The sequence below is a fragment of the Podarcis filfolensis genome, assembly GCF_964270895.1.
Source record: "Podarcis filfolensis genome assembly, chromosome: 1".
In the NCBI taxonomy this organism is placed as follows: domain Eukaryota; kingdom Metazoa; phylum Chordata; class Lepidosauria; order Squamata; family Lacertidae; genus Podarcis; species Podarcis filfolensis.
In genome coordinates this window covers 103492655-103516850 of record NC_139604.1, presented here as the reverse complement: position 1 = coordinate 103516850, position 24196 = coordinate 103492655, and the positions used below count along the sequence as shown (strand labels likewise).

Sequence of the window (24196 nt, the reverse complement as noted above, 5' to 3'; positions counted from 1 at the left end):
GCCCAGGTGAAAGCAGGAAGTGGGCATTAAACAATGTGGGTTGTATTCAAAGCAACGCTAAGTAGAATCGTTCTGTCAGCACAAGGATTTCTTCTTGCACAATGGAACATTTCCCCTCCCCCCTCTCCACTTCCCTCATGCCCCCAACCCTCCAGAACAGATTTGGGGGCAGGGTAGGATATACCGTATTTTTTGCTCCATAAGACTCACTTTTTCCCTCCTAAAAAGTAAGGGGAAATGTTTGTGCGTCTTATGGAGCGAATGCAGGCTGCGCAGGTATCCCAGAAGCCAGAACAGCAAGAGGGATTGCTGCTTTCACTGCGCAGCGGTCCCTCTTGCTGTTCTGGTTTCTGAGATTCAGAATATTTTTTTCTTGTTTTCCTCCTCCAAAAATTAGGTGCGTCTTGTGGTCTGGTGCGTCTTATAGAGCGAAAAATACGGTACCCACGGAGAGGGGAGGGAGGAAGTCCTGATCTTCACCCTCCACTCTCATCAAGCCCCCGCTGCTGGAGATGCAGGATGCAGAGATCTCTGTGCCCCCCCGAAGAATCTGTGCCCAGGGCCTTGACCCCCTGGCACTCCCCACACTACACTACAGGTCCCATTTTGGTCCTGTTGGTAAAATACATGTATGCAATTTAAAGCCACAAAGCGTTACAATTTTGTATTTCATAAAATAAAATTATCTCTTCTAGGTGGTGCAGTGATGCTTCTGGTTTATGAATATGCTTCTCGGTGGCTTCAAGAAAACTGGTGATCAAAGACATAACTCCCAAGGCAGCAGATGGTTTAAAGCAATGTCTGTTAAAATATGTTTCAGTATCAAATTGGAAGCAAATATAGCACAAATGGATATGGAGCCAGTAACCCAATCCACCATTTTAGCCTGGGGCTTTCTATAGGTGCTTTTTATGAAGAAAAAGACAAGCAAGCCTGGGCTTCAAACACACTTTCAATGTAACATGTAGTGTGACTTTAAATGAACTGATTTCCCCAGTTGTTATTACGTTTATATCATTTTTCTGTGAGGTGGGGCATTTAGGACACTGGCTATCAATCTGTAACTTTTCATAGTTAAACGATTTGTATTTTTTCTTCAATAAATTTGGATTTTAACCCTGTTTCCTTCATTCTGCGTGATATTTTGTGTGTTTGTGCGTGTGCATGCACACACACACACACACACACACACACACACGAGAGCAGTTTTCCCTTCTGTGGTTTCCAGACAGTGGGAGCACTTCATGCTCCGGTGAAGTGAAGGACATGAGGCAGGAGTTGATAATGCAGGTGAGCTGCGCACAGGTGAGCTGCAAGCAAGCTGCCGGCCAGCTCTGTGGAGGCTCCTTTTATTGACCCAATATGCAAACCCAGGCAGATACATTTTGGGCTGTGACCTTTACACATCTTCCAGTCCCGAGATTGTGGGGTGGTACAAAGTTATTTTGGCACCTGTTTCCACCGCGTCATTTTCCCCTTGCACAGTGTATGATGGAGACAAAGGTCTCAGAGAAAAATGTTACGGACAGGACACCGCAGACTACCAAGACTGCAAAAGGTTAGACAGAGGATACGATGTTCAGACAGCTCTGGCTTTATCTGTGAGGGGGAGTGTGCTCCGCACCCCAAGGTCACGCGTGCAGGCAGCTGAGGCTGCCTGCGGGTGGGGAGTGTGCTCCACAAACCTAGCGATCATTCCTACACTCCGGCACCGGGGGGGGGTGTGTGTGCAGACAGCAGGCGGGGGCATGGCTGGTGCGCATCCCGGGGGTGTGGCACACATCTTGGGGGCATGGCTTGGCGCCCAGCACGGGCAGGAGGGCAGCCGTGATGGCACTCCACCAGGGTTGCACTGCCAGGGGCGGTGTGCTCCCCCCACACCGCTCTTCCCCTGCCAGTGTTTCCAGAAACTGGCATTCAGCAGCATTGCTGCTCTTGTGCTTGAATCCTGCTTGCAGGTGTCCTGCAGGCAACTGTTTGGTCACATGTTGCTGAACCAGGGCGGGCCAGTGGCCTGACCCAGCAGGCTCTTCTTATGTGCTCAGAAAAACTGACTCTTAAAAAACAAAATGTTTGAGAGTAAAAACTGACATGTGCCCTATACATCTTCTAGGATCCAGAACTCCAGCCACCCATATATATCGGTGTACTTCTTCCGAGTGGCTTTGCAAAACTCTGTCCCTAAGATTTCAAGCAAAAGGAATCTAGTGTGGATTGCCGTACAGTGGTACCTCGGGTTAAGAACTTAATTCGTTCCGGAGGTCCGTTCTTAACCTGAAACTGTTCTTAACCTGAAGCACCACTTTAGCTAATGGGGCCTCCTGCTGCTGCTGCGCCACCACTGCATGATTTCTGTTCTCATCCTGAAGCAAACTTCTTAACCCGAGGTACTACTTCTGGGTTAGCAGAGTCTGTAACCTGAAGCATATGTAACCTGAAGCGTCTGTAACCCGAGGTACCACTGTATTTGTATTCTTTCTTTTAAATAAAAAATTAAAAAGCACCAAAGTATAGAGGCATACACTGTGCAATAAAAGCAGAGGTGCCTTCTCAGCATTTAAAAAATACTTGTGCTGACATGAATATCAAAATATCTCTTTTGTCTGGATTTGACCACGGTGACTTCTTTGAAATGTGCTTCAGTAGGCAAAGTCAACAGAAAGGTAATTGGTTCTTTTTGTCTCACACCAAAGGCAAGTCTTTTGGGAGGGTCATTTTGTCATCAGTTATGCATTGGGTCTCTCCGGTGAAGGAATGAAAGATTTTAAAAAAGAAATTAGATCCACCTCAGTTAATTCTGTCTTTATTAATTTAGAGCATTCAAGATATAAAAATAAAAGGCTTTATACATACTTTATATACACACATAGCCTTCTGGTATACATTGTTTCCAACATGTTTTTAATTACATCTTCAGCCCAATCTTTAATTAAAAGCAAAACCTCCTCCAAATACGTGTTTTAAATAGCTACGAAGTTCTGGTTTTCTGGCTACGACCCAACCTTTTTGCCAAATATGACCTCCAATTTTCATTTATAACGATAGCTTATTTCTACCACAGTGTAAGAATATAACACATTGGTCTCAGTTGGGTTCTTTGGCAGGAAGTCCCATTGATTTCAATGGGATTTCCCCCAATCCAAATAATGTGTTCTGTGTGTGGAAAAACAGCTGATCCAAAGCCAAATGGAAGCAAGGGGGAAACCCATATTCAGCAACCACCAGCATAAATCACATACCAAAAAAATGATGGTGCAGAATCGGTAGTCCCTCTGTCCTAAAAAGCAGATGTGAGACGCTTCAGAGTTACAATTCACAGCTAAGAAGAGACTGCTGGATGCGGCCAATGGCCCATGTAGACCAGCATCCTGTTCTCACAGTGGCTGACCAAATACCTGTGGGATGCATGCAATTTAGGCATGAGCACGAGAGCATCTTAAAGGTAAAGGGACCCCTGACCATTAGGTCCAGTCGTGACCGACTCTGGGGTTGCGGCGCTCATCTCGCTTTACTGGCCGAGGGAGCCGGTGTACAGCTTCCGGGTCATGTGGCCAGCATGACTAAGCCGCTCCTGGCGAACCAGAGCAGCACACGGAAACACCGCTTACCTTCCCGCTGGAGTGGTACCTATTTATCTACTTGCACTTTGGCGTGCTTTCGAACTGCTAGGTTGGCAGGAGCAGGGACTGAGCAACGGGAGCTCACCCCGTCACGGGGCATCTTGCCCACCTTCAATTTCCAGCAACTGGTACTCAGAGGCATCATGCTGGCTGGTAGTCCCTGCCCTCCATCTAGTAATCCATGCTGCGAGAAGCTATTAGGCAAGATGGTAGTGGGCAGGAACAACAGGAACACTAGGCCTCCCTAATACCCATTCCTATCCCAAAGGCACTGTGTTTAATCCTTCCTGAGCTCTGCACCACAATTGCATTTTCAGAGTGAAAAATGATGTGGAAGACATTGCCTGTGAGGTGTCCCACGTCCTAGCTATCATTTCTGACCCTGATCCAGCTGTAGTTGGGGGGCAACTACTGACCCCTGGATACAGATGTTCATTCCTCCTTTGTGTCAGAGATGCTCTGAGGCAGTCAAACAGGGCTCAGGTGAGTGTTGCAGTGTAGCTGTACATCTAGATATTTATCTGTATCAGCAATGTGCACTAATATCTTGGGCTGAAACAGGGTGGGTGGGTGTGGATGTTAGTGCTTTAAAGACCCTGCAAGATTTTTTTGAGCAGAACTCATAAGTGTAGATTGCAAGTAAAGATGCTGCTATCAAGTCACATTGCTGTCTGTCTCTTGTACAGTTTCTTGAATTAAAGTCAGTGCTGTTTTTCTAGGGGGGAAAGGGTGTCAGAATTCACCAATGAGGGGTGCTGGAACTGAGCTCCAGTGAGTTCTGGCTGGGGGGGAGCCCTTATTGAAGTGAATGTGTTTTGAGTCAGGACAAGAGGCCAATCCTAAGGCACTTGCTTGGAAATGCATTCCACTGAAGATAATGGGACTTCTTCCAAGGGCTGTGTGAAGGATCAGGGTGAAAGCTTTTGCAGGTCTGGATCATAAGGAATTATTTGTGCAACCGTAATTAGTGTAGGCTTTTATAGAATAAAAATTGCTTTAAAAGGCTGAAGTCATTTCTTTTTCCCTTCCCCATTTTAGAGTAATTGGAAGATCAATACTTGAAACAATGTCAGTAGGACCTCATTTATTTAAATCCTCTGGTCTGATAAATGGGTCCGAAATTGATATAAAAGAGAGCTCAGCTACATAATTTCATCTTGCACTTTGCCTCCTATGCATGTCTTACATGTTCTTAGACAAATGTAAATACTTTATAATAACATAAATGAAGAACAACTTTTAAAGAGCCAGAAAAAAACTAACAGTACGTTGTTCAATGGGCTCCATTGACTGATTCCTGTACTTCGAACAGCATTATTTTCAACAAACCAGCAGGTTTAAGGTTATCAAGGTCAGAGCTTCCCTTAAGGGATGAAGACTGTGTCAACAACCTGTGCCATTAATTCATATTTCCACAAGCATAATTGTTTTAACTATTATTTAGAGACACTCATACTTCATGGGACATTCAGAAAAAAGTGATTATTTGTTCAGGAAAATAAAATGTTGACTACAAGCGCTTTGATGTTTGTAATACATGCTTTTGTTAAAAAAACCCAAAATGGTTTCACCTTGTTCCTTGCTATCCCCAGCTTTGCTGTGGTCATGCTAATATGTCACAGCTATGTAAAATGCTGCTCCCTATGAACTTGGATTCCACATGAACCAAAGCAAATTATTTACTTAATTTAAGATAGGATTGTAAACGTAGGCCCCCCCAAAAAAGTTGCAATCTTGGTTAGAGAGTCGAAATCATTGTTGCATGTGTGTAAATTTACTTGATTTAAGCATTATACTATTCATTGCATAATCCTGTTTTTTAAAAAAAACAACAATCCACAACAACTTCACCTTTCTTTTTTTTAAAAAAAGAATTAAAATTAAATAGAGACAAGGAGAGTAGAGACAAGGAGAAGCTGTCACACTGTATACAAATAGGCTTCTTTCTTTTTCCTAGTGTTTTTCTTCCTCTTCACAAAATAGGATTTTTCATAGAATCGATATGAGCTGCATGAAAGATGGGGGGGGGCGCTCAGGATTAGTGTGTTTAACTTCTAGACTCTGATCCACATGGTGAAGAAATGGATACCCAGGCAAGTGCTTTTTGCACTGTTTTAAACAAAAAGGATAATGTGAAATTAGGCTTACAAGCCTAGGGTAAGGTTACCAGATTTTTTTTCAATGAATCTGGGGACACTTTTCAACTTCCTACTAAATAGATGGATTTTGTCAGGGGACTGATTTATAAATCCGGGGACTGTCCCCGGGAAACAGGGATGTCTGGTAATCTTAGTCTAGGGTGCAGTGTGGGCGTGTATATTATATCTGCCCTTCCTCCAGCTGCAGGTGTGCAGGGATGACAGGTGCTGCCCTCCCCTGCCAGCTGCTCCTGCAGCCCCATTTTAGTCTTTAGCAGCACAATCCTATACAGGATTATTCAGAAGTAAGACTTACTGTATTCATTATGATTTGTACCCAAGTAAATGTGCATATGCCTGTTGTTTTTGTCCATGGAGTTTTATTGGCAGGGATACTGGAGTGGCTTGCTGGTTCCTGCTCCAGGTGGATCATGTTTAGTCAAAACTCTCCACTGTGACCTGTCCGTCTTGGGTGGCCATGCACGGCATAGCTCATAGATTCTTTTGAATTATGGTGCTGGAGGAGACTCTTGAGCAGGGGTCAGCAATGTGCGGCCCACAAAGACCGTTTTACTGGCCCACATGCCATCCGCAAATCGAGCCACCCACTCGGCAAGTCCCCCACATGCTGTGCTAAAGCGGCGCGGCGCGGCAACTTGCCGAGTGGTGCCAGAAATGGTGTCTGCACACACAAAGATACCAGAAATGACGTCCGCACATGTCCAGTTGCTGAAAATCGCTTCTGCGCAGGCGCAATTTTCAGCATCTGGGCATGTGCAGAAGCGATTTCCGGCGGTGCAGACATGCGCAGATGTGATTTCTGGCATCGTGCTGTGCCATTCCGGCCCACAGACGATCTCCGTTGGAGTGAACCAGCCCATGGCCGGTAAAGCTTGCCGACCCCTGCTCTTGAGAGTCCCTTGGACTGCAAGAAGATCAAACCTAACCATTCTTAAGGAAATCAGCCCTGAGTGCTCACTGGAAGGACAGATCCTGAAGCTGAGGGTCCAATACCTTGGCCACCTCATGAGAAGAGAAGACTCCCTGGAAAAGACCCTGATGTTGGGAAAGATGGAGGGCCCAAGGAGAAGGGGACGACAGAGGACGAGATGGTTGGACAGCGTTCTCAAAGCTACCAGAATGAGTTTGACCAAGCTGTGGGAGGCAGTGGAAGACAGAAGTGCCTGGCGTGCTCTGGTCCATGGGGTCACAAAGAGTCGGACACGACTAAACGACTAAACAACAAACATGCATAAGATTGCAATCCAAATCACTTATTCCTGAGTATTTGGGCAAGATCCTGTGTCACACAAGCAGGCTTCCACTTCTACAGCTGGACTTCTCCTTCCTCTCCTACCCCCACACCCCACATGGTTATCTGGCTGTTCAGGAGACCCTCTGAAGCAGATTTGGGGGCACTGGGGAGTTGAGAAACTGGAGGTCCCATCGCACAAGCAGACTTCCCTTGTGCCAACTGGCAGACATTCTTGGATGTCATCCTTTGTTCTGAAATATTCATACGCTGCCCTTTTTGAGTGAAACTCATTCAAGGTGGCTTGAGAGAGCCCAGATCAACAGAGCTGTTCCGCTGGCTGCACTAAGATTGTAGCCAAAATGAATACTGACCCATGATCCAAGGGTAACACAGACAAGGGTAACACACAGCGCATCAAACACAACAACCGCACACCCTTCATTCATTTCAAGCAGACTTGCAGTTAGTTCCTGGTCAGTCAGTTCTGTTGTGTGCCAGAAGAAAATTGTGACCCGGAGACTGTTTGCTCATGCTGATTATATCTCACCAGTATTCTCAATTCAACATTTGACTAAATGATTGCAGTAGGAAAATGTTTTGGAAAGTTTCCCAGGAAGTATCGGCATGACATCACATATTATTTTCTTTGCAGTGCCTTAGAAATCTACCTTTGTTGGCATTTTGAAACAAAAGCATGAAATTCTCATAAAAGAGACAGGATCTTATCTTGCTGTTTCAGCAGTATATGTAGCATGGCTAGGAAGAAACGGAGATAATTTTATTAAAGAAGTCTTTCAAAATCTGTATTGAATGATGTGTCTTTACATTATTGCACTAGACTTACAAAAATACATAATATATTAATATTTTATAATGCGAGGAAATATCATGTCAATTTTCAAATCGTTCCTTTTCATGGTTAATCTTCAGCACGCATCTGCAAGCTCGAGGAGGCTTTCCGAAACTATATTCACAACTTTATTATTGTCCAAGGAAAACAGGCCATCTTGAAAAGATTATACTGTTAAGGGGAAAGAGTAAAAGAGAGCAATTGGGATCCAAAAGGCCGTGAAATGATGCTTGATAAAGAATACAGAAATGCAAAAATGGAATTTTGTTAACATTATAAATAATATCTGTAGTACCGCCACCAATATGCCTATGAATGAAACATGCTTATGTACAACATTGTAAACTTTACCGAAAGTCTTTCTTTTTTTTACATTCAATAAAGCATGAATTTAAGACAACTTTTCTCATTTTCCTTTTTTAAAATGACAACAAAGTTTTGGGCTGGAATTACTGAACACAGGTAAGCCAACAATTTACAGTACAGTTTTCTTTCACAGTGGTTAACATGGGGCATAACTCACCCACCTCCTGCACAAGCACCCATTGAAATGAATGGGAGGTGCACAAGTACTCTACCATGCTTGGGCAGGAGAACTTCCTGGTGGATTGTGCCCTTGGCTTATTTTAAAAAAATATCTGCACAAAATTTCACATTAAATGCAAGCTCCCATTCTGTTCAGGTCCTTCCCATCCATGAATCTTTATATTAGTGTGATGATACCATGATTTCAGAAGATTGGGTACCATATGGAGGAATTTTCTCAGCCCTAATCCAGAGAACATAAGTCACACTCAAGTGCCATTGTAATCAGTTGGTTGGATCCAGAGTCTGTGTGAGCAGAACACAGAACAATTCTGCTGGATGGGGAGGGGGGCATTTTTGCTAATTCCCCCCATAGCCCTTGAAAGGTCACTCCAGAGGGTTGCAGAGACCCTCTGAAACAGTGTGAGACGCAGTAGGGGAGAGGAAATTGGAGAATATTACTTTCCCCTCTCGTTGTACAGCAGATCTTTTTTGGATCTTAATCTCTTCTGCAAATGGAAAGTGCAGAATGGACACTCTGAAACCAACCCACAGGGATTTGAGGGGGTCACGTTAAGTTCTCTGCTGTAGAAACAAAAATGCTTTTCATGAGATGCAGGTGTCTCCACCCTGTGCCCAAAATATACTCAAAAGAACTGTCAAAATTTGGATCGTTTAAGGTAAAGGCCATTGTAAAGAAACGAAAACAACACAAGGCTAGGATGTCGCCTTTCAGGCAACAAAAAGAAAACAGAAATGAGTCGAGTAGTGGGAACGCAAATTATGACCAAGGTCCTTATTTACAGATAGAAAACAAAAGTTAAATTGCCTTTGTAATCACAATAAAATACAGGATAAATAACAGAGCCATGTATTCATTTGCTTTTCTTGTTTGTTAATAGAAGAGGTCAACTGTCTGTTAACCAAAACTCTTCTCCACTTGTCCATACAATTTATTTATTTGTTTTGCGAAAGAAAGAACGATTGAGTGATCCAGAAGAGAACTTCTGGTTTTGGTCGCATTTCTTAGTTAAGATCGTGGCATTATCTACTGGTTTTCCTTGACTGGGTTTTCACAAATCTGAAACAATTGCACGTTTGAGACACTCCTGTTGCTTAGAATAAATATGTGTGGTTTCACCAATGAATAGCCCTCTGAGGGTTGTAAGGTCTTATCGATGCAAAACAGTGCAAGGGGCAGCAACACATTTATCACTTTCTTAGGTTATTTACACTTACTGAACCCCAAGGATTATTATTATTATTATTATTAATGAAGGGGGGAAAATATTTCGAATGTCAGCAGCCCCATAAGGTCCATCTGTGAGAAGGAATTACAGGGAAAGTGACTGGGCTGGGCTGGCTTCAAATTGTTCTGCCATGTTTCTGATATCAGAGTGCAGAGGCCGTGACAGAGTGACTACCTTCTCTGGCTGTCTGCATACCCTTGAAAGCCAGCGACGCAGGGATGTCACAGTTGTGGGGCGATAGCGGAGTGCCTCCAGCATGCTGCCAGCCATGGCCAGCTACGTAACCAGAAGGAGCGGCACTATACGCCATGTACGGAGAGACTTGCGCTGCTGTGGGATAAGGCGCCATTGTTGGTGCAGAGACAAAACTTCCAACAGTGGGGAGACAACTTGGTGCCTGAAAGAGAGGAGAGGAAATAATAACAATTACTGAAAAAGAATAAACACGTGGATTTTTAAAAACGGGGGCAGCCCTGCCGTTAGGCAGAGTGAGGCAATGGCCTCAGGCGGCAGACTTGAGGTGTCATGAAAAGGCAGGTAATTGTTAAGCTATTAAATGGTTGTATTATATTTTAAAGGGACGCGGGTGGCGCTGTGGGTAAAACCTCAGTGCCTACGACTTGCCGATCGTATGGTCGGCGGTTCGAATCCCCACGGCGGGGTGAGCTCCCGTCGTTCGGTCCCTGCTCCTGCCCACCTAGCAGTTCAAAAGCACTCTTAAGTGCAAGTAGATAAATAGGTACCGCTTTATAGCGGGAAGGTAAACGGCGTTTCCGTGCGCGTGCTCACCAGCTGCAGCTTCGTCACGCTGGCCACGTGACCTGGAAGTGTCTTCGGATGGCGCCGGCTCACGGCCTCTTAAGTGAGATGAGCACGCAACCCTAGAGTCGGACACGACTGGCCCGTACGGGCAGGGGTACCTTTACCTTTACCTTTATTATATTTTTACTGCTTCGAATGGGGAGAGGCACTAGTGGGATTTTCTATCTCAGGTCCCAGGTACTTTGAGTGGGAGGTTCGTGGGGAGGGGTTTCCTCATGAAGCAGAATGCCCTGGACCAGCTCTTAGTTTTTTAAATTATAAACTAACATAATAATGTTGGTTTCAGAGGTGCCACTTCAACTTTCCAGGATGTGGTGAACAGCCAGACTTAAAAACCCAATGGCTTTTAGGTACATCTTTACAGTGTAAATACTATATTGTTTCTTTCACCTCATAACAACTACTGCAAGCTTCTTTAATGCTGTAAAATTACTTCCAAAAATATAAGTGGTGCACTTGTTGTGTTTTTGAGTGGGCTATGCTGTTTACTATTGCTGGGCTTGTTTCTATTTCATTTGCTCGGAGGATGGTTTAACCCAAAAGACATCTTTTAAGTTTTGATTTTAACCATACCCACTGGGGAACCCTGTTGAACGAAAATCCTTCATTAACTAGAGAGCATATTTGATCTGTAGAAAATGCAACTTGAAAAAAGACACATTGCACATAACTTCTGTAAACCAAGAAATCTTTAATATTTATTTTTAAAAATAAAATAAAATTGGTTACCCCATATATAACTAATTCAAAATATAACAATAATAAAATGTAAAATAAAATTATATTTTTCAAAAAGAAAAAAAGATTTTACAGTTTGATTTTAGATTTGATTTTACAGTGCCTTCTGCTTTTTAGCTTGCTTTCAAAACACACACCAGAGCAAAAGGCATTCATATAATCACTTGGTGAAACACCCTAAGATGTTTACATACTTTCTTGAACAGGGACTACCAAATTTACATCCGATTGCTGTGCTCATTGAAGTTTTCTTGCACAAGCCACACTGGAATTAAACTGAGCGGCACAGAAGCACTGCTAAGCCCATTTCTATGGAATTCTTGCTGGAGAACCTTCTGGTGGAACCTCCCCCCAAAACAACAACAACATCAACACTGGTCATTAAATCCAGCCCTTGTATTTTAAGGCTTCATTCCTGGGGAAATAAAGTATTAAAAAACACAGACAAAAAAGAACAAATCTCTCTCTCTCTCTCTCTCTCTCTCTCTCTCTGTGTGTGTGTGTGTGTGTGTGTGTGTGTGTGTGGTGATCTTGTCTTGAGGACAGGAGGCATTCTGTGATTTAAAGAACAAACTTCTTTTATTTAAGTAAAGTGTCATTCACTGTGAATTCCTACAGAGACAGAGGGTTGCCTCTCCCTTCTTTATACAAACAGACACCTGGACCACCGGCTTGCACAAACACCCATGGAGAGCAGTTAACAACTTCAGGCCCAATCCTGCTGTCATTCTACTGAGGAGAGACAGCAGACATTTTAAAATTCCAAATTTATGGGAATTTAAAGAACGAAAACCACAGCTTGGGCAATCTACAGTTGCAGGTCATCAGGCACTGCTCTGACACCAAGTCATTGTAAAAACAGCAAAGAGTATTGGGTTGCCTTAAAAGCTAGCGATGCCACAATATTCTCTGCTGTTTTTGTTGCAACAGACTAATACAGCTAGCAACCCCTCTGGAAACCATTAGAATCCCCTGTAATTTAACTGAATAGAGAGAAGTGTGTAAATATTTTGTTTAGCATGTTTGTATTGTATCCTCTCTTCAAGGATTTCAGGGTGGCTTATGCGAGGTTATCTCATTCTCTCCTTAGAGGTGTCTCTGCAGATAAAATTAATCCTCATTTACTCCTTGTCCAGACCCTTTTGGGCTCTGGTGCAATTCAGTGGGAGGGGTGAAGGGCTGCTGCGATTTCACAAATTGTCACAGTAGAACTGCAAGTGGTGGCAGTTTAATGGATGTGAACCATATCATAAGCCCAGTCCCTGCCCTCAAAACCATCTTAACTGGGACACTGATTTGAACTTTGATTTCCCCCCTGCAAGTCCTCTCTCTAACCACCACACTGGATCTTATTGGTGTCTTCTAGAGATCCAGAAGGAGATACTCTCTTAAAACAGGATACTTCCATCCCAAGTACCTTTTTTTTTAACCTTTTGAACACCTGAATGCCAAAATCAGTTTGCCATGTGGCATATATAGATATATGGCATAACAGAGTGTTGGAATGAGGTTTGGGGGAGCAATTCAAATCCCCACTCAGCCAGGAAGTGCACTGGTGTCCTTGGGGCTGTCACTGTCTCTTGGCCTAACCTACCTCACAGGGCTGTTGTGAGGATAAAAATGGAGAAGGGGGAAGCCATGTATAACACCTTGAGTTCTTTGTAAAAAAATTTAATGATAGTTACAGTTTTTTTGCCACACATGTCCCATTACACTGTACCCTATTAAATAATAAAAGATCCCTCTACTGTTATGTTACTACCCCTGTGAACAATGACATTATATATATATATATATATATATATATATATATATATATATATATATATAGACTCCCAAGCAAAACATCTCTACTGAAGTTATTAATATGGAGAATAGAAAGCAAGAGAGACCATTTTAAAAACAAAGCCAAAGTCTACATTCCAACCAACATAGGTCATTTGAATGACAAATGCAGGGAACTGAAAATCTGATTCAAATGTCACTTTTCAAAAAGGCCATGCAATCCTACCTATGCTTGCCTAGAAGGAAGTTCTACTGATCTCAGTAGGCCTTACATGCAAGCAACTATGGCTAGAGTTCCAGGCATGTTGTTGGGACTAGCCTGAAATTTAGGCAGCCTGGGTTAACGGTGGAATTGACACCCATTTGTTAATCTGGCATTTCTGACAAGAACTACATTCACTTGAAGTTGAACTGGAGGGGATTAAATTCCAAGGCCTAGCAAATATTGGGCCAATAATTCAATGGAAGGAAATGAACACCAAAATACAAAATCAGGAGTTGGGAGAACCCTGCGGTGTTTATGGGCTTGTAAGGTACTTCGAAGTCTTTACTTAAGTGCTGGGTTTTGAGAAACATTTTTTTAGTTCTGTAAATATTACTCACATAATCGAAGCCATTGTTTATGAAAGGAAATTTAATTATTTAAGAAGTGCTTCTAGCTGAATGTAACCTATGTTCTTTTCCCTTTTTGCTCCCCCCCCCCTTTTGCCTCCTCTTTAAGGGGCAAAATCCACAGGGGAGATATTTTGGATTGTTTCGAAGGCTCAGAATTAACGTTCTGCAAGAGTCAAAGAGAACTGGAACTTCAGAAGATCTAATGCTAACCCCCTTGCCTTTTTGATGCTTTATATATTTAGCAAAATGCATTTTTTCAATTTTGCTGCGGCTGATGTAGAATATACAGTGCCAAAGGCCTGCGTCAGGAGTTACCCCACAATTATACTAAATTAATCTGTCACTCAGTGTATGGAATCAAAGAGTTAAAACGGGTTCAGATGTACAGTTGTGCTTATCAGTGTTGTGCTAAAGAAGCTGAAGGGACTGCTAAACGTCTGACATAATAAAAGCCTTTCTGGACCCCATGATCTGCAGTGCCCATCTGGCTCAGGATAGCATCTAATGTCCTTGTCCTCAGGTTGTGCGTGTTTAGTCTATTGCAGGGGTGGCCAATGTGTTGCCCTCCAGATGTTGCTTGACTACAGTTCCTATTATCCATGACCTATAGCCATGCTGAGTGGGGTTGATGGGGACTGTAATACAACATCTGGGAGACACCATTTTGGCTCCCTTACATCAATTGTCTAAACACACCTTTGGCACCTGCATCGGTGGCACCATCTTGGGTTGAAAGGGTGGATATTTTTGGATGTTTGGTGGAGATGGATGCCCAAAGGTCACATGAAAGAATGTGACAAGTTATAAGAGTACATAAGTAAAGAAACTTGTATAGGATCCAGGAATAGACAAGTAGCCAGTGTAAGGTTTTAAGGAAGAGTGTCACATGGTCAGAGCAATGACAGAAGTGAATAATTTGGGTGGCAGAAGGTGTAAGAACTGTGTGCATATTGCCTTGGCCCCATTCACACATAAGTCTATACACTGACAATTTGAATGTGTGTAGGGCCTGTTCAGACAGTACACTTAGCATGAGTATGTTGGGGGTGCATATTGAGTCTACATGTCATCTCAACCAAAAAAGGTTGTGATGTCTCAACATACATACATGATACTCTTTTATACACAAGACTAAGGAAGCTTTATCAAAGCTGGTCTATGGTTCATTATGAAACCAATCTATTTGGGTGGTGGAAGAGGGTCATATCTGTTTTTGCATCAAGGTGCTGGTTGGGAAAAGCTTCTCAGACCAACCACCAGCCTGCATTGAGAAATCACCTCAGCTTGGAATAGCATATAGCTGGAAACAGGACAGATTCCAGCTGAGCTTAGTGTTGATTCGCACAACCTATCCAGTGGACATCAGCCTTGAGAAAAGCCCACCTCAATCTGACTTCAAAGCATTTCAACCAGTGCTGCGCCACTCTTGGCCTGTCACTGTGTGGTGGAGATACACAAGAAGCTGCTTTATACCAGATCACACTATTTGTCTATCTAAACCAACATTGTCTTTTCTGAAAGTAGCTCTGTCTAGAGTGTTAGTTCTGGAGACTGTCCTTTTAAACCTTCAGCTCAATCCTTCTAACTAGAGATGCCCTTCTTCATGCAAAAGACGCGCTCTGCCACTGAGCAATGGTTCCTCCTGAATACTGAGAGACACACCTGCCTTAACAAGGAACTTCCAGCAATAAGTATAGTTCAGTCATTTTTAAAAATTCAAAAACTGAATACAGTGGTACCTCGGGTTACATACGCTTCAGGATACATACGCTTCAGGTTACAGACTCCGCTAACCCAGAAATATTTCCTTGGGTTAAGAACTTTGCTTCAGGATGAGAACAGAAATTGTGCTCTGGCAGCGTGGCAGCAGCGGGAGGCCCCATTAGCTAAAGTGGTGCTTCAGGTTAAGAACAGTTTCAGGTTAAGTACGGACCTCCGGAACGAATTAAGTACTTAACCTGAGGTACCACTGTAGTAAACATATAAGAATGATAACTAAAAGTGATCCCACTAGACATTGCCCTCATGTACAGAGAGGCCACCATAAAATTTTCACAAGTGGTCACCATTAAACAGCAAACAGCTAAAAACCATACACTGAGTGAGCAAGAGACAGAGATCACCATCCAAATGGTTGGGGTGTACACAAAGATTCTTAGCTCAGTAACAGAAAGATGTTAGACTTGGGGCCAGACACACATCCCTGGGGAAAGCATTCCAAAGAGGAGGAGCCACTGCAAAAAAAAAGAAGGCCCTTTCTCGTGTAACCACCCTTGGACCTCCCTTGATGGTGGTACCAAGAGAAGGCAACCCAAAGACAAATAGAGGATCTGAGGAGGTTCATATGAGGAAAGGCACTCCATAAGAATCATCTAAAGCTTTATAGGTTAAAAGCAGCACTCTGACTTTGGTCCTGAAAACAACCCAATTCCAGTGCTGAGGGGCCAGCATGATCACACTTCCTGGTCCCGGTTACAAGTCTGACTACCAAACGTTGCACAGTTTCCAAAGGCAGCCCCACAATTAACACAATATAGCAGTCTAGGCACAAGATTACCAGAGCATAGTCAACTGAAGTCAAGCTCTCTCCATCCAGACAGTGGGGCCAGCACCAAAGCTTGTAGAAAGTGCTCTGTGTCCCAGAAGCCACCCAGGCTTCCAATGACAGTGATGGATCCTGAAGCAGTCTCTAAAACTATGAACCTACCTTGAGGATTATTATACCAGAAGTTGAGCTAAATTTCTTAAAATCAATCCATCATTAGCTCCTGCTTCTCTAGGCATGGCTTAGCCTCTGCACCATCATGCTCAGACTGCAAGATGCAGCAAATTTCAAAATGGATTGCATCAAGGCACAGTTATTCTTTAACCATGTGCTACAGAAAGAAATATGAAAACATGATTGTGTAAATAGAAAAGATTTCAGCGTTTGACAGCTGTTCTTTCATCACCCTTCTCTTTCAGGGCATTATCATTCCTCTGCAAACAGATTAATTCCCCCACTACCCATTTGAAAGCTGCAGCTCAGCAGAATATAAAGATGTGTGTCCAACAGACTAAACCTCACGTTTGCGAAATAGCTGTTAAAACTGTATGTTTGCATAACCAAGGGACATGGCAGCACCGATGCATACTTGCTGCTTCCACCCCCCTCTCCCCCCCCTTTGTTCTTTTTGACGGAATGAAGCAATGAGCTTAAATTCTATTTAAACATATTTCTTGGAAATAACGCCCCATGTGTTCTCCAAAGATTGTACTTCTGAGTGTGGACTGGGATGCCAGTCATATATGAGTAATATTAAAAGGGCAATATAACGGGAAGAGGCTGTAAGCCAAGGGCAATACACAGGATGTGAACATACTACATCACTCCTCTATTGGACAGTAAAGATGATTTATATAATCAAATCAGTTTATGCAATCCCAAGAGAAGACTTGACCATTTGCCCAAATACAACTTAATCAGCAACTTAATTCCATCAACGGTGGAATTCTTATTCACCGACATGGAATTTAGTGTACATTAACACTACAGTGGTACCTCGGTTTACGAACTTAATCCATTCCTGAAGTCCGTTCTTAAACTGAAACTGTTCTTAAACTGAGGCGTGCTTTCCCTAACGAGGCCTCCCGCCACCAGTGCCCTTCCACCGTTCAGATTCCGTTCTTAGACCGAGGTAAAGTTCGCAAACCAGGACACTATTTCCGGTTTTGCGGAGTTCATAAACCTAATCATTCTTAAACAGGACTGTTCTTAAACCGAGGTACCACTGTACAGTGGTACCTCGGGTTAAGTACTTAATTCGTTCCGGAGGTCCGTTCTTAACCTGAAACTGTTCTTAACCTGAAGCACCACTTTAGCTAATGGGGCCTCCTGCTGCCGCTGCGCCGCCACTGCATGATTTCTGTTCTCATCCTGAAGCAAAGTTCTTAACCCGAGGTACTATTTCTGGGTTAGCAGAGTCTGTAACCTGAAGCGTATGTAACCTGAAGCATATGTAATCCAAGGTACCACTGTACTGTCTTTTTTTAGAATATAATATATTTTATATACACACACACACTTTTAAAAAATCAATCAGCCCTGCGCACAGTTCTCCGGAAGCAAGATTTCAAAACTGAACTTCCAAATAAATAGCATCAGTGTGCTAGAATGGCATCTATATTCCTTGCCCACCGTTAATTCTACAGTGGCAAAGAGCACAAACATTTATGCGAGCAATGAGTCAACTAACTGAGCTCCTTTCCAGAGGAAATGTTATTTTATTTTCCTAAGAACCGGCAAAAAAGTATAAGGAGAGTATCTAGAACAGCAGTGGGCAACCTGTGCTGTTCCAGATGCTGCTGGAATCAGTTCCAGGCAGTGGGGACAATGCCCACAGATAATGGAAGGTGTAATCCAGAAACATCTAGAGAGCCCCAAGTTTCCCATCCCTAATCTAGAAGCCCTGGAGTAGTATGAAAATGGCAACATTCAGAGGGACAGAGAAACTTGACCTTCATATGCTAAAATTTCTAATAAAAAGCACATCCAAATGTTGTACAAAGTTTCATAAGGACAGCCAGAAATGCTTTGGGACAAAACTAGAACAAAAAAAATAGTTTTTAGGGTTTTCCGATTTATGTTTTGTACACGTGTAGCAGGTACCCAATTCCACCAACAGAGATTTACAGCAGTCCTAAATTTTGCCAAATGTTAAATAAGGCAGCTACCACAAATAAGGAAAACTTGTAGGCAACATACTTGTTGTGACCATTCAACAGATGGCAAATTTTGCCCCAGAGGAAATCCTGGGCAGGATAAAAGCTGGTGAGGAAATACCTGATAGTTTGAGAGAGGCTTAAGTTCACATGGTTGACACACATTTTTATTTCGCCCCACTGCCAACTCTGGTTGAACAGGTTTTTCAGGCTTTTAAACAATTCAATATAATACAATACAAAAAAGCCCATCAACATTTCTGCTTACTGTTAAGATCTGTGGCCACCAATCAGTCAACCAGCTTCTCCAGCATATTGGAAATTAAAACCTGTTTACCAGAGATGAAAGTGGGAGGAACAATTCCTTCTTCAAACCATCATCAATTCTCTGAAAGAAAATTATTGTTTGTCTCCAGATTCAGCAACTTTTTTTGAGGAATGGGAAGAATATAAGGAGCAGTAAAGAAAGGACCGCTATGTGCTTGCTATCATTTCAGTATCACAGATACAAAAAGCCTTTGCTCAGAAGGGGAATATTATTTTTGTTTATGAAAGGCTGACACAGAGAGCAAAGCCAACAAAGGTCCTTTTTAGAATTCCCATTTTTCAGAACATGTAAGTAGCATCTCCAAACTACAGTCTGCCTTAACATAAAACCCACATTGAAGGAAAATCTGGTTCCTAAACCATACCTGAAATCCTGGATTGGATTATGACTTTAGCAGCACATGGATCAAGAAAGCTCAGAAAAAGACACAAAATACCCAAAGTGACCGATCAGCATAATAAAGATCCATAGAGACCAATTGGCATGATTTTTTACCCATTCTGGGATCCTTAAAAGTGATGAAAGACTGGATATAAATCTAAATAAATGATAAAATTGCTTTCAAGAACCATACAGAAGGATAACTACTGCAGCAACAAATAGTTCTAGCTGTCATTTATCAGCCAATCTGAAATTATCCATCCATTGCAAATTAAGCCAATAATAAATCAATATCTTTACTTTTAGCAAAACCTAGGTCCCAGTAAGTGTCTTTGAGATTGGTGATAATTAATTAGATATTGTTTCTCTGCCCCAAGATTTGCTACACCCGCCTACACCCAAACATAGGTGCTAGTCAGCATGCCATAAAGGTATATTAGCTAACACAGTGTAGTCTCAAAACATAAAGATGTTACACTGGCATTGCAGAGGCATCACAAACCGCTAAAGCAAATTATTTAGGTTTGGAGGTGGGGAACCCACAGAGAAGAGTAATGTTTTGTTGTCAGTACCATTGCTCCATTCATAATATATTGCATAATTATTAGGTTATCACGTTTCAAATAAATCTGCCGTTAGAAACAGAAACCATAAAATGTGATTGACTCTACACCAGCAATTACTCACTTGCAAAAATATTGTGCAAACAGTAGGATACAACAAGAAGAAGTGAGAAGTGGTTTCTTAGAGAGTCAGTCAATGAAAATCAAACCACATTCTCTATTGGAAACAGGTTGGGATGGGGAAAGTTACAGGAGAAAGGGCTTATAAATTTCGAACCCCACTGGGAAACTGGGGCTAAATATTTTCAGATATTGTCTGCTGAAAGAAGAACACAGATGGATTTCATAGTGGAGACAGCACCACAACGAGGAGCTGGCAGCACTGTGGGAAGGGAGCAAAAATAGCCTACCAGCTGGGAGAGAAAAGCAAGTCAGATCTTGGCAAGTATTTAAATATGAAGTCAATGGAAAGGCTGGTCCAAGTGAAGGAGGCCTGATGGCTTGTTCTTCCCTCCATCTCTCCCTAGTAAGAAACATGCGCTCTCATGCCGATTTAGATTCTGATAGTGAGAGCCATAGTGGGCACCAGCGGGTGGTAAGACAGCACTGCATACCCATGGCAATACAAATCTGACTTATTAAACAGGGTGGCAAAATATGCAGGAATGGAGGAGACATGTGGTTCCATTCATTTCTGATTTTAATACGAGCCTACCTAATTTGTACTTTCTGAAACAATACGCAAACTGAAATGTAGGTATCCTTTGAAACTCGCACATCCCAGAATTCTGTGATGCTGTTCTCCAAAGATGGTCAGTCTCCTTTTCATTGCAATCGCCATGAACTCTTGGATACCTCAAGGACTGCCACTCTCCATATGACCCTATCCAGACCCTGAGATCATCCTCTGGGGTCCTGCTTCATGTGTCTCCTCTACAGGAAGTCCAGAGGGTGGCAACACGAGAACGGGCGTTTTCTGCAGTGGTTCCTCATTTGTGGAATGCTCTCGCCAGGGGAGTTGACTGGCGCCAGACAAAAATGTTCCTCTTTAACAAGAGTCCATTTCCCTAATACCGCAGCAAGGTATTCAGGTGACTCTTGTAAACCAGTGGCTCCACTGGGTAGGGTGAATGCACACAACCATTTACCAACTGGGTTCCACCATAGGCTGCATGCAACATCATACTAAGCAGGTCATGTGAGCCCCCACAGACTGACCCAGTGAGCCTTCTCACCCCAAGAGTAACTTGGCCTTCTGTATCACTTAGTCAACTGGAACAGAGTATTTTTGCATACATTGGGGCACCAGTGGCATAGTCAGTCAGGAAGAAGGAGGTCTCACAAGGATTCACTGCAGCTCACCTGGGAAGGAATCAGGTGTATGAGGTAGGAACAACTCACACCCTTTCATCTACATCATGCAATGACATGGATGACTTTGCATCATTACTGTTAGTTTCAATGGAAATTTTTCTTCATGAAAACGTGGGTGATATTCTAATCAAGGTAAATTAATAGCTTGGGAACAGAACACATTTGGGAGGTTCCTCCTCCTCATCATCATCATCATGGACCTCCAGATGTCCTCAAGTCCATCAATGATGCCTTGCCTGCCATCATCCACACAAGACTTTTGACACTGAACAAAATAATTCCACTCATCCCAAGTAGATACATGCACAAGCAATCATATGAATAAGTATGAATAGAATGGATAAAGAAAACAGAGACGGATTGAAAGGAAAGGGCTTCTACCATTTTCCTAAGTCTTGAGAGAATGGGCCTGAGAACAAACAAATTCCACAAGAGGGTGCCATAACTGAAGAGGTCCTGCCACTTGCACTCACCAGTCTTGCCTCTGAAGGCCAGGTACTCAGAGAAGGGTCTCTCCTGATGACCTGAGTGCATAGGGGGAGGAAAGGTTACATATAGGAGAAGGCAATCCTACTATGTCCATATTCAAGAAAAATTTATTCCCTAGGAAGGGATTCCCAGGTTCAATGTGAAATGTGATGAGAGGATTTCATAAGCATTTAGATTACCATATTCCTAGGGTAGCGAATGTGATGTCCTCCATATATTGTTGGACTACAACTCCCATCATCTTCAACTATTGGCCAGCCTGGCTGGGGCTGATGAGAGTTGCAGTCCAACAATATGTGGGGGGGGGGCACCATGTTGGCTAACCCTGGCATATTCCACCTGCAACAGTGGGTTCAGTTTAACTTCAGTGAACTTGCAAAGCCAGATCAAGTTGCAGCCTGACCAATTTTAAACCATCCATGAAAAGTTACCCATGTTTAAGGGGTGTGCATGTAGGTATAAAATTCTACTCTAAAGTTGTGTGATTCTAAACAGACTTAGGATGGTATTTAACTAAGTTTCACTCAGAGAAGACCCACTGAAATTATTTAACATGACTAAGTTAGGTCCATTAATTTCTACGGGAGGAATTTCATGTCCTGCTAAGGCGATTGCTCAGTGAGGGCAAGCATCTTGACTTGCAAGATGGAACAATCCTCTCTTTCCTTCCCCCTTGCACTGTTCTGGGGTGGGGGGAGCATGTGGGTGAGTGGAAGCCCCATTGCACAAGCAGAGGTCCTTGCACAGGGTTTCCACTGACAGGACCTATTAGTTGAATCCTGCCCAAAGGTCTATTCCAGGGTTTCCCAAAGTTGGGTCTCCAGCTGTTTTTGGACTACAACTCCCATCCTCCCTAGCTAGCAGGACCAGTGGCCAGGGATGATGGAGACCATAGTCCAAAAACAACTGGAGACCCAAGCTTGGGAAACCTGGTCTATTCTAAGGAAAACTTAGTTGAATACCACCCATATTTCTTAAGCCTTACGGGGGGGGGGGATTTCAACTGGACGCGTTACATATCTCCCCCATTCCTCTCACTGTCAAAGTGCATAATGTAAGTTATTTGAGGCAGAGACTTTCCTCTCAGCTTTTAAAAAATAACCTTTGGTTACTCTGTAAAGTTCCTTTGTCATATAAACAAAACAGTGATTATAAAATATATGATTGGGATATGAGTAAGGAAGAGCTTGAATAAATTCTCTACCACATCCATTTCTGAAGCTACCACACGTAAGACTCAAGGCATTTTTAGCCTGCACAATGCAGCTGGGGGAAAGAGATGTTCTCCACTACTGCACCACTTAAAGGTTCAGGAAGGTGTTCCAGCTTACAGCCTAGAAACACGCAAGGCATGAAACTGTGGTCAAGCATAACGCTTTCTTCTCCTTATAACTACTGCTTCTTCTTTCTGGGCAGATCAACCTGCACGTAAGCCAGCCGATAATCAGAGAGAGAGAGAGAGAGAGAGAGAGAGAGAGAGAGAGAGAGAGAAACAAGCGTGCTTTTCTTGACCATCTATGCCAGCATTGCGTTCTTACAGTGGCCAGCCTGATGTTCACGGGCAGTTCTCCAACAGGACATAGAATCATAGAGTTGGAAGACTAGACCATCTAGTCTAATCCCCTGCAATTCAGAAATATGCATCCATACGGGGGATAAAACCTATCACCTTGGCATTATAAGCACCACACTCTAACCAACAGAGCTAACCAACAAGGCATAAGCACAAGAGAAAATCTCCTGGGGTGTGGGGTCTACAGCAGGGCCTTCAGGAGCTGAGTGGAGTCTGTTACTGCATAAACACACAGTACATTCTCAGTTTGATGGTAGGCTTATCACCAGCTGTCAACTATTCCATCCCTATTTTCAGAAGCAACCTGCTTCTGAATACCAGTCAATGACAGCAATAAGGAAGGGAAGACTATGGTATGGATTTACCCAAAATGTCTATCTTCCTGGTTGGGAACAGAATGCAGGAGTATATGAGCCTTTTGATCCAGCCAGGCAGAGCTCTCCTTAGGTTCTTAAGCACAGCCTGTCCACAGAATATGAGAAATACAGAGGAACGAGTTCCACACACTGAATGTATCTGTAGACAGAACCATCTTATAAATATACCGAGAAGCATGAGTTTTCAAAGACATTCACTTGTGAATTAAAGAATCACAAAAAACCAAACACAGAGACTTTCATCATCAAGCTACTAGCCAGGGAAATGTTATATATAACTCAGACAAAAATCCTTTGTAATCATCCCACTAAAATGCAGTGACTAAATGCAGAGTGTGTGTTTGTGTGTGCGCACGCGCTTTACACTGGTGACAACTTCACTGACCTATGGCAGTGGCGTAAATGTGAAGAGTATTCAAGTGGTGAATCTGTCCCACTAACTTCAGGTTGGCCTATATTCTATGGAGGCAATTACAAAACCACCACTTCCTGAACAGAATCTGAGTAATCAGGTTTCATTCAGGAAACTGTGGAGATTAGGAAAACGGCATTCAGCCCTTAACCCACAGGCAAAACACGTATTTGACTATAGGAAGGGGGGGGTTGGAATGCCTGTGACTTCTCTATATCACATTATCTGCTCTGTTCATTGAAAGGGCAGGATATAAACTAATTAAATAAATAAATAATCAATCAGTCTTAGTTACATATGTATAAAAGGTCCAGATATGCAACCAAATATCACTGGTGAGCAGAGAATACTGCATACTTCCCCCCTTTTTTTTCTTTGCTCATGTAAACACAGACAAGTT

The 24196-nt window shown here is 42.9% G+C and overlaps 2 protein-coding genes across 10 annotated transcripts in view; one reads left to right on the top strand and one right to left on the bottom strand.

Annotated features, from left to right (window-relative positions):
- The window catches only part of SLC25A21 (solute carrier family 25 member 21), a 274572-nt gene extending 273451 nt beyond the window's left edge, over positions 1 to 1121 (top strand). For all 4 annotated transcript variants that reach the window (XM_083619563.1, XM_083619564.1, XM_083619562.1 and 1 more), the window contains one exon: positions 696 to 1121. In XM_083619563.1, the coding sequence (XP_083475689.1) occupies positions 696 to 757 (62 nt within the window). In that variant the 3' untranslated portion in view covers positions 758 to 1121. The remainder of the gene's footprint in view (positions 1 to 695) is intronic.
- Positions 1122 to 2790: 1669 nt separating this feature from the next.
- PAX9 (paired box 9) overlaps positions 2791 to 24196 on the bottom strand; it is a 37405-nt gene continuing 15999 nt past the window's right edge. The window contains exons 4-6 of one of the 6 annotated variants that reach the window (XM_083618876.1): positions 21419 to 21469; positions 9813 to 10035; positions 2791 to 8034 (exon numbers count right to left, since the gene is read on the bottom strand). In XM_083618876.1, the coding sequence (XP_083475002.1) occupies positions 8030 to 8034; positions 9813 to 10035; positions 21419 to 21469 (279 nt within the window). In that variant the 3' untranslated portion in view covers positions 2791 to 8029. Of the gene's footprint in view, positions 10036 to 21418; positions 21470 to 24196 lie in introns of all 6 variants that reach the window. The other 5 variants (XM_083618877.1, XM_083618875.1, XM_083618879.1 and 2 more) reach the window with 5 other exon arrangements.